The sequence below is a fragment of the Stigmatopora argus genome, chromosome 9, assembly GCF_051989625.1.
Source record: "Stigmatopora argus isolate UIUO_Sarg chromosome 9, RoL_Sarg_1.0, whole genome shotgun sequence".
NCBI lineage: Eukaryota > Metazoa > Chordata > Actinopteri > Syngnathiformes > Syngnathidae > Stigmatopora > Stigmatopora argus.
This window is the reverse complement of record NC_135395.1, coordinates 9,685,793-9,700,409: the sequence shown is the minus strand read 5'-3', so window position 1 is coordinate 9,700,409 and position 14,617 is coordinate 9,685,793. Positions and strand designations below refer to the sequence as shown.

The window sequence follows — 14,617 nt, the reverse complement described above, 5'->3', positions numbered from 1 at the left end:
ATTTTCCAATTTTGATTACATTTCATTTATTCGGTACAGAGTGGCACTAAACAAAGATTATTTTACTGGGCTCTAATTGGTTGCTATCAATTGCACTGGGTGGGCTTAAAGGGCACTTGTTTAACTCCTCGGCTGCCATTGATGGTGCTGCACGTCCAATTCATTTAGAATGTTCAGTCGCCTCTCAGCCTAAATGGAATGGATATCTCTAGCACAGAGATCACCCAGTTCAAAAAAAATTGATGTCTTGTTTTCAATGGCAGAATATTTATTCATTTTTAAAGTTGACACCAAAGACCTTTGCCTTTTTACAGGGCTAGTGACTGACATAAAAAAGCTTAAATATTAGTTATTTTTTGGAAGTATTAACATTCTATTTTTCATTCAAGTATAAATGAATGCAATGATAACAGCTGAATTCATTTAGATGGATTTAAACATACACTGGCAACTTCCCCAATTAACAGTTTAAAATAAAAAGTCAATAGCAGCCAATGATTTAAATGAGTGCCCTTTAAGGGTTAAAAAAATTTTGGCGTCCAGGTGTGGACAATACTGGTGATTTGATGGACGCCATTTCCTTTAGAGTTAGATTTTATGCAGGAGACTAGTCACTTGCCCGACAAAATGTTCTGTGTTTAACAAGGAATATTAGAGCAAACATTTGGAAGTTCTGTGAACACCACAGATACTACAGTTTTTGTATCCAATATTTACACTGTCCTGCCAAATTTGACTTGGGCTTTAAAGACGGAAAAATAAGCAACGCTGTTCCGGGTAAGAGTGTCGTTACCATTTCAAAACATGACTACCAAGCTCCAAACATTTGGAAAGAAGTCAAAAATGTCAGCGTCTATTGGAACGAAACGAGAAGAACCTTCGCAGGGAGCCGAGCCTCCAGCTGCCGCGTCTCCAGCCCCGGTTAAAAGAGTCCACTTCGTCCGCTAAAGTCACCGTCGTTTCCCGGTCCTCGTTCACCGGCGTCGCCGTCCCTTGGCCGCCGCCGGCACCGCTGCTGTTGTTCCAGTTCTTGTTGGAGTTGGGTCGGACTCCCCCCACGCGGACGTGCTCGTCGTCCCACGTTCCGAGCAGCTCCTTCATCTCCAGGGGGGCGTCCGTCCTCAGGTACTGCCAAGGCCTCCTGCCGCCGTAGTCCATGGCGTCCACGTCGGCCCCGAAGGCGCCCACCAGGAGCTTGACGACCGCGTCGTGCCCGTGCATGCTGGCGACGTGCAGCGGGGTGAGGCCGCCGCTGCCTCGCACGTCCACGCTCACCGGACGCCCACCGGCTCTCTCGGCCAGGTGGAGCAGCCGGAGGAGCGTCTCGTCACGGCCGCTCTTGGCGAGCCAGTGAAGCACCGAGTAGCCGCTGACGAAGTCCCGCCTGGTGAGCAGCTCCGGCTCCGCGGACACGAACTCCTCCAGCAGGGTGTCGCTGGTGCCCTCCGCGGCCGACAGCATCCACGCGTGCTCCATGGGGAAGAGAGCCCACCGCGACTCGCCTCGGAACGACTCTCGAGCGGATTTCTTCCGCTGGGCAGGTGCGTCTTGGGCAGGGTCTCCGTCTGGGGCGTTTTCTTGACGCCTCTGCGGCAGCCGCGACCTCCGTAGCGCAGCCCCGGGGATAGGCGGTGCCCCATACCGGGAAAGTCGCTCCACAACGGGGCCTTGTTTGATGGACTGTCGGGCGCTGGGGGGTTCGGTGGTGACGTTTTGACCGAACGAGCAGTTTTCATCCATGGTGGTGCGTTTGCGTTCCGATTTATTTTTACATTGATATTCAACGTTAAAGTGCTAGCTTTGAAAAGCGTCGCTATATATTCTCGTCATAGTTTTAAGCTTCCATTTTTGTCATTTGGATTTCCCACTTTTTTTTTTAGCTCAAAAGGATTGAAATGAATAGTCTCTTTGACGTGACTCACCTGTTCCGCATTCATTTTAGTTTCCACTCACGTTTCGAAGCGTATAGACCGCTGGCTGTCTTAATTTTAAACATAATTTAGACAAAATACGCAACTTGAGCTAATACGATGACTTTTCTTTCACTTCCCGTATACTGACTGTATCAAAGTTCATGATAATCTCAAAGCGGGAGAGCGTGTCACGTGACAACTGACATGTTGCAAAAGCAGGAAGTAAACGAGCATGTTTTTTTTTCACTGCCAAGATGTTTATTGAACCAATTTACAGAAACACACAATTCAAATAAGAACATTTAAAAAACAAATTCGTCACTTTCGGGCTCTGGAGGAAACTCCGTCAGCTCATCAATCATTTCGAGGAATGCGCCAAACTCAAAGCATTCTGAAAGAAACAAAACAAATGCCATTGGACAACAATAGCTATCGATTGTGCAATTTCATATTTAGTAAATCCCTTTGGAGCTTGCTATAGTAAAACCAATTGTTTTGGAAACTTATCTTATTATAACAAATGGCTATTATTTTTTTAAAAATCCAATTAAAATGGTACCAAGGAACACAAGTTATGGCCCTAAGTAACACTTTTATGATATTGAAAGTGACAGACGTCCAATTCATCTAAGCAGTGAATGCTTATTTTTCAGTGCCAATGACAGCATAAGACGTCTAATCCATTTTGACTGCGATAGATCCGTCCCTTCCAGTCAAAATGTATCGGACATCTAGCGCTCTCAGTAGCATCCCATGAGTTAAATTAGTGCCCTTTAAGTGTTAAAACATGAATTCATAATCAATATTTAGTATGACCACTAAATCACCTTCGTTACTCGAGCGACGTGGCGGCGATGGGGTTGGGAGAGGAGGGATATAAATATGTGGGTCTTCCTCTAATGGAGGATTTGGGCAAACTAGACCAGCCAGCGGAAGACGACTGAGACAAAATAATTCTTCAGGGACGCCATATTTCTCAAACTCTGGAATGAGAAGGCAAAAACAGATTCAAATCCAAACAACTCTAAATTGTACAATATTTTAAAATGCACCTACCCAATGGATCGTAAGGGATTAACTTCTCAATTTCCGGACAATCCTCCTCCTGTGTTTCACATTTTACATTGGCTTCCTGTGAAGTGGAGAAAAAAAACAACCTTAGGTTTAAATTTTCACAGTAAGAACATTTCATATATTTCAGCCAATCAAATTGGAGTATCCCCAATTACCCAATCTTCCCCATTATGTAATCAATACATATCACAAAATGGCTGCCCCAAAAGCTGTCATTTTTTTGCATTTAAACATTTTCTGCATTATCAGGGCTCTGAGAACTTTACAATTTACATGCTTTGGACAACTGTCTTTCATATAACCGAATAATGTTATTCGTTAGTTATTTGCCTCTTTGATGATGCTCCAAACCTAAAAGACACCAAACACACAAACAACTTACAAGTGCTTTGCCAATCTTAATCTCCTTCGTTTTCTTTTCTTGCTTATTTAAAAGCGGGGATGGTTGCGTGTTGACTATCCCGAAAGCCTTCCGACCAGTACGTAGAGGAGTTGCCATGTTTTTGCCCCTCATTGGAGTCTTCATAGGCACATCTGGAAAGATTTATTATTAGAATTAGGGCAATTAAGTCGCACTAAAATACAATATAAGATCATGTTTCCCCACCTGTTTTGAAGGCAAGAGATGCCAGACCTTGATTTTCACGGTCTGTAACGAGGCGAGCCATTGCTTCTGGACATGAAAGATACAATTTAAGCATTCACAGTCAAAGTCTATTAGTTAGCGAGCGTTTAACATACTTTCTCAACCCACTCAAAAGTTCGGGCAATAACACATGATAGAATATGTAAAAAAAGGGAGTAATACCAACGATTCTCCAGTCGTTTAAGAGTATGGTTTGTTCTGCAAACAACTGTAGGATGTTTTGTTAGGAATGACTAAAAAGTGACTGCAGCTTGTTTTTAAATGAGCCTACTCTCACGCCATTGGTCGACGTTACCTAACCCGGATGGGAGTGGGCGTCATCCAGACACTACACTTCCGTTTTATTTTGAGCACATTTCGGCGGCCATCTTTAAGCAGTGGAGTTCTTTGGCGGACTCTTTTGCAAAGAACTTAAAATACTTAATTCCCCCACTGTTATGTTTACATTTTGGCTTCATTAATGATACATAATTATAGTCATGATTTTAAAAATAACTACACATAAGCATGTTAAATTAATATTACATTTAGAATAACAATGCATGTTTCCCATTTGTAGAAAAATATACATTAAAATACAAACTGTTGTACAAATTAAGCTTAAAAATACACACTCATACATATTTATGTTGTGTTTTAGCACCAGGCAAATTGTAGGAATATTTTTTTCTCCATAAAGCCTAAATCGACTGTAAAAAAAAGATCTCCTCGCTCGTGATGTTCATTCACCGAGATTCACTGCAAATCGGTGTGGACGAATCCATTAAATCACATCGTAGGGGAGTAACTTTGAGAATATTCGGGCACATAAATTCCGTTTACTGGATTAAAAAAAACATTTTGGAATAATATAAGGGTCATTTTAATAAAAAAAACATACATTTCAGAGTAGTATAATATGTAGTATATTTGAAATAACATTTATAAAATTTCTTTTAGCAGTGGTACATCCCAAAAAAGAGGGCGAGTTTACTGCGTAACCTCAGATCTTCAGCTTCCCTCGTTTGCACGGCTAACGGCTATTCCTAATGGCGTCCACGGAGATAGCGAGGCAAGCGGTGAGTAGCCCCATTTTAATTAACCCCAAATGTTCATATCGTTTCTTCCAGGTCTTAGAAAAAACATGCACAAGTACAAATGTTGGCATTTCATTCCAAGTGGGTGCGCTACATTTATCAGCCCTCCCTTCATCATCATTTTATTGGCAAAATGTCGTGTTGGGATGCTGCTAAAATGCAATTGACAATACAAATCGTGCTCGAGGCTTCGTTGTATCACTGTTTTGATTTTCTTATTCACAATGATCTAATACTCTGCCTATTGGTGTGATCATTTTCTTGGACAAAATGTACAAGTGACCCATGAAATGTTTAGTAATTTAGCCAATGAAACGCTAATCATGACTATATTTTTCAAAAAAACCCACACTGTTATATTGAAGCCATTCATTTTCAACGCCCCCATTTCAGATCTGTACCATTGCTCATTTCCGTTATGTTATCTCATCTAAGTCAATTCAACTTTAAAATCGGGCGTTGTCGTGCAAACGAAAGTGCATCCGATTGATGCTATTGCACCCCTCAAATAGCAAAAATGTTTAATGTTATTGCACACATTTTAGTGCCTGTCTTAAAAGAAAAAAAAGCAAACAATGCTCCCAGAATAGCACGTTCTTCTCATTTTAACATCCCATTCTGTGGCTGACTGGTGTGTGGAACTTGGCAGGAAGTGTTTTAGGAATGTTGCACTTCCAACCGGCAGCATATGCAATAATATAGAGCCAATTCCAAACTCACTCATCGGGCCCCACGTACATTGTACTGCCAGAGTTTTAAACTCGCTATTTATCATTTACTATTCGCTTATTCAGAGACAGGAGTGGATATCAAACCCATTTTCATTGAATGATCATGTTTTAAATGGATAAGACGTCTATTGACATTAATGACTGATAACGAGTCAGTTAATGAAGCTAACATGTTAATTTTACTACCCTATTCCTGTATCAAATCTCCAGTACAAATATATGGAAGTCAGTCTTTAGGATTTCAGTTTTTTCCAAATACAAAATTGATTGTCCTTCCAATTAAAACACTTTTGTGAGGATTTGTCCAAAAAACAGCTACCATTTTCACACAGTCTGAGATGTAGAATTATTTTAAAAATATATATTTTTTACCGATTGTCCATTCCCTTAAAATATTTTTTCTCTTAGTGCTGTGACCGCAAAGCTGACCAACCACCACTGGCGTTGACTTATAATCTAAATTCTTTGCTAATGTTGACGTCCTAGGCTGTAGGAAAAGGAATTCAACCACAGCGACCGTTCCCCACGCACGCACACACCCACCCACGCACGCTTCGACTGTGATTTTTACACTTCATCCAGAGCGCCAACTCTTCCTGTCGTGTTCATTATTTTATCATTTTTGAGCAGCGTTGGGCAATCATACTGGCTCCATACTACAAATATACAATAGTGACTGCACGAGCTGAGTTGTGATACATTTCTGTGAAAATGAGACAAGATTGTGCCGATATTGTGGCCACAGATGGACGGTATAGTATTTTATTTAAATTTAAAACAAGGGTGTCAAACTCGGGTGGTTCCTGGGCCGCAATCACGTCGACTCGATTTCATGTGGGCTGAACCATTTTAGATATAATATTTAGATATTTAACAAATTGGATTAAAAGAAATGGATCTAAATATACTGTTTTTTTAGGGTTTTTTTAGTAAGGGAAAACGTCCTTTAATCATTTGTTTTTCATTTCTAAAGGAAACAAAATATATATTTTTTATTATGTTCAATATTAAAGATGGAAAACAACTATTTTTATGTATTTATTTTTAGATTTTACAAAATGCTTTTTGAACTAAAAACACCAAAACAAAGAAAATGGATTAAAAATTGCAATATTGATTTAAAAAGGGGAAAATCAGGAAATATAAAATACATCTATAATCTCCATTCAAATTTGATCCTAAAACAGAAAGTCGGAACTCATGATTTACTTTCTCGGGCCGCACAAAATAACATGGTGGGCCAGATTTGGCCCCCGGTCCGCCACTTTGACACCCGTGGCAAAAATTTGCGGAATAACCAATAACACACACTTAAGATGTGGTTTCCTGGCGTGGGTAGCAGGTAGAGACTCCAGGAAACAGGAAGTCAGAAAAAGGCATATGTAACAAATACTATGTACAATTATTAATAAAATGTTTTTAAAAAGATGCTCGGTTGGCTCAACCATCTTTGTCGTTTTTAGGGAGAAGGCGCTCGCGCCGTGCCTCTCGCAGGCCATGTTGGCTTCGACAGCATGCCCGACCAGCTTGTCAACAAATCTGTCAATCATGGATTTTGTTTCAACATCCTCTGTGTCGGTAAGTACGTTCCGAAGTGACAGCAGATCGACAAATCAGCCAAATTGATCTGTATTTGTTAGCGTGATTGTGGATGTGAGTGTCATAGCGCCGTTGGACAAATATTTGGACTTGCATGGCAAATTTGTTATGAGGTCGAGCTCTGTTAAACGTTCCGCCGCTTTTATTCAACAATGGGTGACTTTGTGATCAGAGACTCAAACGACAGTGGCTTTTTTTGTGTCAGTTCCTGAACTCATCGTAGGCACTTCCACTTCAGATCTGTTTTTACGAGCATTGGAGAACAAAAGATTCTGTTTGTTTTCCGTATATTTTCTAGTATTTTTACCTTGGTCCATCTATTGACCAATTTTTGCATAGCACTTATCTGTATTTGGGTCATTGCCCTGAAGCCTGTCGCAGCTGTTTTTTTTTTCTTTGGAAAAGATCTCACGGCTCAATGACATTTTTACGTGAATGGGCATTTAGATGCTTTAGTGAAGCTTTAATTGCATGTTCTGGGAACAAGCTAGCCACCCAGATCCTAGTATTTCAGTAATGTTATTGCATGGCAAAAAAATAAACCAAAATCCTTCATTCATTTTTTTCTTGCTCAAAAATACATATTTTTGGCGTGATATTTTCATATATATGTGGATAGACTTGAATTGATTCTGTAAAAAAAAAAATAATAATAATCCTTCAGTTGTGGCTTTGCTTTACAGATGATTTCTAACAATGACTCTTAATAACTTAACAAATGAAAGACTCGTTTTGAGGAAAATGGCAAGATGGCTTACAAAAAAGTGGGCCAACAAAGATGGCAGGTCAGGCCGTGAAGAATTAAAAATAGACAGCGCTAGCGAATTGAGTCATCTGACTGCCCCCGAGAAATATGAACATCAGAGTACATCGGCAAACAAGCTATTGCTCTTGCTTTTTCTGTGTTTTGCTTTGTGTTTACATTTTTAAAGGCAAATCATCTCAAGTGATTTACACTGATTATTTCTTTCAATAGAAACACCCACTGAAATAGACACTGAGTGTTTTGGGCAATATGTCAACCACCAACTCACCATTGGTTACCACTAAATTAAACCCGCTACTTTATTTTATGTACTTTAATGTTTAATAAATGGTGAATTAGGGCTTAATTAGATTCTGTTATGGCCTTTATTTTGTATGTAAAGCCTGTAAAAGAGGCTGCACGTCAAGCCTTATTGATGGTTGAACTTTGATTGTGTTGTCCAGGCGAGACGGGACTGGGGAAGTCCACACTAATGGACACGCTGTTCAACACCAAGTTCGAGGGCGAGCCCACCCAACACAACCAGCCCGGGGTCACGCTTAAATCCAACACCTATGAATTGCAGGAGAGCAACGTGCGCCTCAAGCTCACCGTCGTCAACACGGTGGGCTTTGGAGACCAGATTAACAAAGAAGACAGGTGCGTTCCTAGCGGATTTCATGACTTAAGATGGTGGCAATGTACTACAAATGGAGTGAAATGCTAATATGAAATACAATGAAATGGCAACTATGTGGAGGTTCCATCAATTAAAAAAAACATGTTCTCGTGTTTTCTCGCTAGCTACAAATCCATCGTGGAGTTCATCGACGCCCAGTTCGAAGCGTACCTTCAAGAGGAACTGAAGATCAAGCGTACTCTCCATAGCTACCATGATAGCCGCATCCACGCATGCCTCTACTTTATTGCCCCCACGGGACACTCGCTGAAATCTCTGGACCTGGTGACCATGAAGAAGCTCGACAGCAAGGTGAGCGGTCATGTTTGTCACGTGGACGCGATGGATGGGCTTGCAGAGAACTCTTAACAGCCATGTTGGGGTAGTCTTTTAGCAGGGGATGTTTGGACTCCCTTGAAAAAGGAATAAAGTAAACATTAAAGACGACTTGGATTTAAGTGCACTCCTCCAGTGAGGTCTTTTTACGGGACCTAGTGTTTTCTCCCAACGATTAGGTCAACATCATCCCAATCGTGGCCAAATCCGACGCCATCTCCAAGAGCGAGCTGGCCAAGTTCAAGATCAAAATCACCAGCGAGCTGGTCAGCAATGGCGTGCAGATTTACCAATTCCCCACTGATGACGAGTCCGTCGCCGAAATCAACTCCAGCATGAACGTAAGGCGTGCAGACTGTTTTTCCACAAAATACTTGGAATACATTGTATTTTTTTTCTAAAACCAACTGTACACACGTAGCCTCAAAGCACTTGTCTTGTCCTAAGTTCGTATCTTCTATCTATCGTAACTTGTTTGTATTGTCCACTACATTCTGGCTCCTCACTACTCTCGCAAAAAAGAAGGAGGCAGTCGACCGACGCTTGTTTTTTTTTTTACGCTACTTCGCAGAGCCATTTGCCCTTCGCTGTGGTGGGCAGCACAGAGGAGGTGAAGATCGGGAACAAGATGGTCAAGGCTCGCCAGTACCCCTGGGGCACAGTACAGGGTAAGATAGCTTCACTGTCCATCCGTCTTGCCCCTTTTTCTTTTTTTTTTAAGAAAAAAAACATTCTCCTAATGTGACAGCGTATTTATTACACCTATTTTTTATGCTATTGTGTAAAAAAAGGTACAAGTATGATGGCTGAATGCTTCTAGCTTGAGGCTTTTTGGGATATTGGACCAAGTGTTTGTGTGGCTTCCTTTCAATTTAATCGGTACAGTTCTTAATGGTCTGCTGAATCCCTTTTTTTCTTCACAGTGGAGAACGAGAATCACTGCGACTTTGTCAAACTGCGAGAAATGCTGATCCGGGTCAACATGGAGGACCTCCGGGAGCAGACGCACACGCGTCATTACGAGCTCTACCGCCGCTGCAAGTTGGAGGAGATGGGTTTCAAGGACACGGACCCGGACAGCAAGCCCTTTAGGTCAGTCTGCTTTCCACTTGGGTCATCTGGAATCAAAACCTTGGTGGTCAACGTCCTTCTCCGTTATGCCGCGCTAGTCTGCAGGAGACTTACGAAGCAAAGAGGAATGAGTTCATGGGCGAGCTGCAGAAGAAGGAAGAAGAAATGCGCCAGATGTTTGTCCAGAGAGTCAAAGAAAAGGAGGCGGAGCTAAAGGAAGCGGAAAAAGAGGTGAGACGCCCGCCCTCACCCGCTGATTCCGCAATGTCCAGGGCTCTCACCTGGCGCTTTTTTTTGTCTTTGATCCGACGCCCCCGCTCCGCCACGACTCCGAGCAGCTGCACGAAAAGTTTGATCGCTTGAAGAAACTGCACCAGGACGAAAAGAAGAAGCTGGAGGACAAGAAGAAGTCCCTGGACGACGAGCTCAACACGTTCAAACAGAAAAAGACCGCCACTGAGCTCTTGCAGAATCAAGCCCAGCAGGCGGGGGGCTCCACCACACTCAAACGGGACAAAGAGAAGAAAAAGTAAGTGTTTGCCGACGAGGTCTCAAATGTGTTCAGTAGGGTTGAGGTCAGAGAATTGTCTGGAGAGTTCAAGGGCCGAAACCGCATTCATTTAATAATAGTCATGTCTCATTTCATTTGTCCATATCATATATTCATTTCATAGCGTTTCATTTGAGCTCTTATGTCACCAAGTCCACAGTGTGCCTTCTTTTTTTCTGCTCACGAACAAGAAGACTGGGGTTTGTTCTATTTTTATCCACGCTGTAGATTTTTTTTTCACAGAGCCAAATGCCGTCTGAAGCATCCCTATTAAGAGGATAAATATATCCGCTGAAAGTTGCTCTATTTGAATGCTTTGTTCGAAAAAATGTTGCTCATATCTTCACATCACAAACTTCAAGGTCCAATGAAATTGCGACCATGACAAAAAGCCACCGCAATAATGTCATTCTAATCATGTCGGTGTGGCTTTTGTGCGATTTAGCAAAAGAAGAAAATACTTGCTCTAGGAAGACTGATTTTTCCTGTTTTTAAACTCACTTTTTCTTCTCTTTCTAAGAATCAGCAGGAATATTGATCTGCTTCAACGCCGATGTTTATCTCCTTAATATCAGTTTTCCCCTCCTAACAATTCTAACGTTATTAACTTGGAACGTCGAACGCCCAATGTCTAACTTTGGAGTATTAATTGAAAGTCCTTGAAATTATAAAAAAAAATATATATATATATATATATATATATGGCTTCAAACTCACGACACAGTGTGTTCCACCTTACAAGTTTTTCCTCAAAATGCGGTCTGTTTTGTGTTACCTCACTTCCTACAGGCCACACTTACCGAATGCTACTTGTCTGTGTGAATGGCAAAGTGTGAGTGCATGGATCACCCATGTTGCATCCCTAATATTTTTCAGTTAACTCCTCCTACACTTGATGTACGCTGCTTGAGAGCACCGTGTTCTGGTAAGACCTCAGCCACCATCCCACAATGGTTTCCAACACTAACTCGCCACAACAGCCGTTCATGTCAACTGTTTATCGCCAGCTACTTGCCAGCTACTAAATCAACGCAGTCTGTCCTATCATCTCATCGCTCCATCTGTCCGCCTCAGATGGACAATCCTTTGCCATCCTTTTACACAAAGATGCTTTTGTGTAAGTGAGAGAGAGCGTTAAAGCCACTCAAGCTTTGAGAAGCTGTTGTCTACTGTAGATAAACGCTCTTGGACATTGTACCAATCCACGGGCCGTTTGGTTCCAGAAGTTAGGGTAAACTTTGTTTTGAAAAATTACTCTCAAACTGGAGGTTTGCAAGGGGACGACCGCTACAGAAAAACATTGAACAACTCCATTAGAGCACACAAAATGACTCCAAAATGTCAATCTTGCGTCTCAACTCTCCATCGAAGTCCACATGGCCATTAGTGATGATGTCACAGATGTGAATGGGTGTATGCAACAAAGCAGTAACGGCGCTTCTCTCTTATTTCCAGAGAAGGATTCCTGTAGAAAAGTGCTGCCTCGTGGCCACGCTGCTGTGAATGATCATCCTTTACCGTGAACCCACCCCCAATTTCCCCTCCGACCCCACCCCACCCCGAAATGACCACAATCCTGGGTGTTGCTCGGCTGGACTCCGTTTAAAACGACCACTCTGTGATTATAATTTCTTTTGGGGGGGTACACAAAATGCATTCCACTCTTGTTTATTTTCCTACGTGGAAACTCTTTTGCATGCTGTGTGAAGTGTGCTTTTCTCTTTCCTTATTAACATACACAACTTAGTTTAATGTACCAAAGCTGAAGCTAAACAGACCTTGAAGAACTTAAATACAGTTTAATAATTAGTGACTGAGGATATGTCATTGTATCCAATTGCTGCAAATATTACTCAAAGCCTCTAATTGGTTTACGTCAAATTTTGATGATTAAGATAAAAATGGAGAAAAATGTCAATTGTAAAAGTACGTTCATCTTTTGAGAATAAAATGGCGATATTACAGGACAACAGAAAATGGCGTACTTCTAAAGAATTGACTACATTTAGGAAAAGTAGTTGTGGTATTACCACCATAAAGTTGTTTTTTGCGCAAGAACAGTCAGAATTTTAAGGTAGTTAGTATGTAGTTCATTTTCAGGGCAACTGCTTATTTTTTCAAAAATCTCAGATTTACATATTTCTCATCTTGTAGAATTTCAGCTTTTTTGCTGCTTAACTACAGTTGTTTTTTTTCCAAAAATATGTTTTGGTCGTCAATATGACCACTATTATTTTTTCCTATTAGTGTTACTCTATAATCTTGCAAATTTTGATAACACACCAAGGCTTTTTTTGCAATTATTGTAGTACAAAAGCCCATTTAGACTTATTGCTTTCTTAGCATTTTTCTCAACAGCGGTGGCAAAACATGCCTTTAAATACTATAGTAATCATCTTAACATATACACAAAATCATGATTTCATATTTTATTCCACACGCCATTTCAATCCGCAACATTTTGCTTAATGCCGCTTACTCATCTGTGTTAGATGCATATTTTTGTAATAGCAGTCACATTTGCACTTTCCCCTCCCAATACACGTGATTTTTCTATGTATTTTCTCAGTGCAATTGTTAATATTTTTGCCATCTGTGGTTTTTATGGCGCAAGTCATTGCTAATCTTTGTACTGTATTTTATAGTTAATTGTTATAATAGGAAATAAAGGCAGTTCTCACGAATACATTAGGCCCAAAACCTTGTGAATACTTTTATGTTCCTCACTTTACTAGTTTGTGTGTGTATATTTCCTTTGCAGTACTCCCTGGCTCTGCACTGAGTAGGTCCAAAATCCTAAAGAACTGTCTTCAAATGCCACCAGTTTTGCGGGACACCTTCTTCTGGGTCTTTTATACCTTGTACTGTTTTACCCTCGTCGTTTAATTCCCACCTTTACTTCCACTTGCACTCTAACTTTGCCATTTTTTCCGTGAGGTGATGTGCATGCTTCACATGTGAAAATCCACAATGTTGCCATTTCTGCCACTTTAAAGTATGATGCACTCTAACCAAGTTTTCTCCTTTTATGTTTAAATGCATTTCCAGCTGTCTAATGCATACATCTTTCTTTGTCTTTCTCTCTATAGCTTCTTTTAATGTGTCTTGACCGTCTGAAGAGGGTGATGCCGGCTTCAGCAACGATTAAGAACCTTTTTTTTTTTTACCTCTTCTGTTTCCCTCTCCGCTGTATCCACCTTTTTTATATTTTTCGTTCCTCCCATCTTATCATCTCCTATTGTCAAATGTAGGCTTACGTGTTCTCGCATGGTATCTATGACTGATGCGGACAGGATTAGGGCCACTGAAGGAGAAAAAAGTTGGCTAAGATTCTAAATTTTAAAATCAGAATTCGGACATTATTCTCAGAATTGACTGACTTTGAATTCTGGCCATTTTTTTTCTTCTTTTAAGGGTCTAATCCTCTTCCGTAGACCGACCTGGAGACCACTTGGACAAACTGGAATTGAACAAATTCCGAACTTTTAACTAGCAAAAAAAATGCACATAATTAATATGGGAGGGATATGCAAAATATTTCTCAACTCTGATTTTTAATGCAGGCTGAGTTGTTTTAATCCACTTGTCTTAATAAATTTAAAAACACCTTTGCAAATCATGGGAGGATTGGGACCTGTTAACTAAAACATGCCTTTAAAAGGACAGGTGTACACTGTGTAGTGAGAAAAAAAATCACAAAATTTAACAGTTATGATGCCAAAGCAATAGAGAACTATTATGAGCACTTCTTTTAACGGTGTCCATGTTTACATGCAACTTGAATACCATGGAGGTCACGTTCCATGGCCTTTCTTGACTCATTGTGCTTTAATATTCACCTGCCTACTGCTATATTCTATATTTCGCATGCATTTGGAACATTTCTTGACCTGTTTGCAATTCCTTAAATAACTCTTTTGCTATTTCATCCTACTGTTGAAAATCACGAGTGACTGAATTTGTTAAATCCTATGCTTTCTGCTCCCTTATGTTGCCAAATATTTCTATACAAAGGAACTGAAGTCAAACCAGATAGGAATATGAAAAAAAATCATGCATTTATATAATTTATAAGGCTATATTTTGTGTATTAAAGTGCATTGAAGACTTGTGTATGACTTTGTGCGAAGTAACATTTTTGGTGTCAGGAAAAAAAACTTTTTTTCTAGTATCCGTCTGTACTGTCAGAAATCCTCG

General features: G+C 40.6%; 3 protein-coding genes across 6 annotated transcripts; 1 reads left to right on the top strand and 2 right to left on the bottom strand.

Annotated features, from left to right (window-relative positions):
- Position 1: 1 nt before the first annotated feature.
- Positions 2 to 2,126, bottom strand: sowahd (sosondowah ankyrin repeat domain family d). The gene has a single exon (XM_077610457.1). It carries the CDS (start codon positions 1,738 to 1,740, stop codon positions 847 to 849), a length of 894 nt encoding a protein of 297 aa, XP_077466583.1. The 5' UTR covers positions 1,741 to 2,126; the 3' UTR covers positions 2 to 846.
- A 28-nt stretch (positions 2,127 to 2,154) lies between these two features.
- On the bottom strand, positions 2,155 to 3,889 carry pttg1 (PTTG1 regulator of sister chromatid separation, securin). The gene is made up of 6 exons (XM_077610458.1): positions 3,796 to 3,889; positions 3,595 to 3,660; positions 3,370 to 3,521; positions 2,970 to 3,045; positions 2,741 to 2,896; positions 2,155 to 2,304 (listed from the first exon to the last, which is right to left on the bottom strand). Exons 2-6 carry the CDS (start codon positions 3,653 to 3,655, stop codon positions 2,216 to 2,218), a joined length of 534 nt encoding a protein of 177 aa, XP_077466584.1. The 5' UTR covers positions 3,656 to 3,660; positions 3,796 to 3,889; the 3' UTR covers positions 2,155 to 2,215.
- Positions 3,890 to 4,572: 683 nt separating this feature from the next.
- On the top strand, positions 4,573 to 14,538 carry septin6 (septin 6). Of its 4 annotated transcripts, none has more exons than XM_077610455.1 (11): positions 4,576 to 4,691; positions 6,904 to 7,018; positions 8,249 to 8,444; positions 8,589 to 8,775; positions 8,979 to 9,140; positions 9,371 to 9,467; positions 9,723 to 9,891; positions 9,969 to 10,101; positions 10,209 to 10,399; positions 11,297 to 11,345; positions 13,510 to 14,538. In XM_077610455.1, the coding sequence occupies exons 1-10, from the start codon at positions 4,662 to 4,664 to the stop codon at positions 11,298 to 11,300; spliced, it is 1,284 nt and encodes a 427-aa protein (XP_077466581.1). In that variant the 5' UTR covers positions 4,576 to 4,661; the 3' UTR covers positions 11,301 to 11,345; positions 13,510 to 14,538. The 4 variants fall into 4 exon arrangements, with proteins under 4 accessions (XP_077466578.1, XP_077466581.1, XP_077466580.1 ...); XM_077610454.1 differs by lacking the exon at positions 13,510 to 14,538 and adding an exon at positions 11,876 to 13,106; XM_077610452.1 differs by lacking the exons at positions 11,297 to 11,345; positions 13,510 to 14,538 and adding an exon at positions 11,876 to 13,106 and having other exon boundaries at positions 4,573 to 4,691.
- The last annotated feature ends 79 nt before the right edge of the window (positions 14,539 to 14,617 follow it).

Coding starts and splice junctions, on each gene's coding strand:
- pttg1 (XM_077610458.1), bottom strand. CDS start 3,655: ATGGCTCGCCTCGTTACAGACCGTGAAAATCAAGGTCTGGCATCTCTT. Junction 3,046..3,369: donor TTAAGATTGGCAAAGCACTT/GTAAGTTGTTTG, acceptor TCCACTTCACAG/GAAGCCAATGTAAAATGTGA. Junction 2,897..2,969: donor AATCCCTTACGATCCATTGG/GTAGGTGCATTT, acceptor TTCTCATTCCAG/AGTTTGAGAAATATGGCGTC.
- septin6 (XM_077610452.1), top strand. CDS start 4,662: ATGGCGTCCACGGAGATAGCGAGGCAAGCG. Junction 9,892..9,968: donor CCGGACAGCAAGCCCTTTAG/GTCAGTCTGCTT, acceptor ATGCCGCGCTAG/TCTGCAGGAGACTTACGAAG. Junction 10,102..10,208: donor TAAAGGAAGCGGAAAAAGAG/GTGAGACGCCCG, acceptor GACTCCGAGCAG/CTGCACGAAAAGTTTGATCG.
- sowahd (XM_077610457.1), bottom strand. CDS start 1,740: ATGGATGAAAACTGCTCGTTCGGTCAAAACGTCACCACCGAACCCCCC.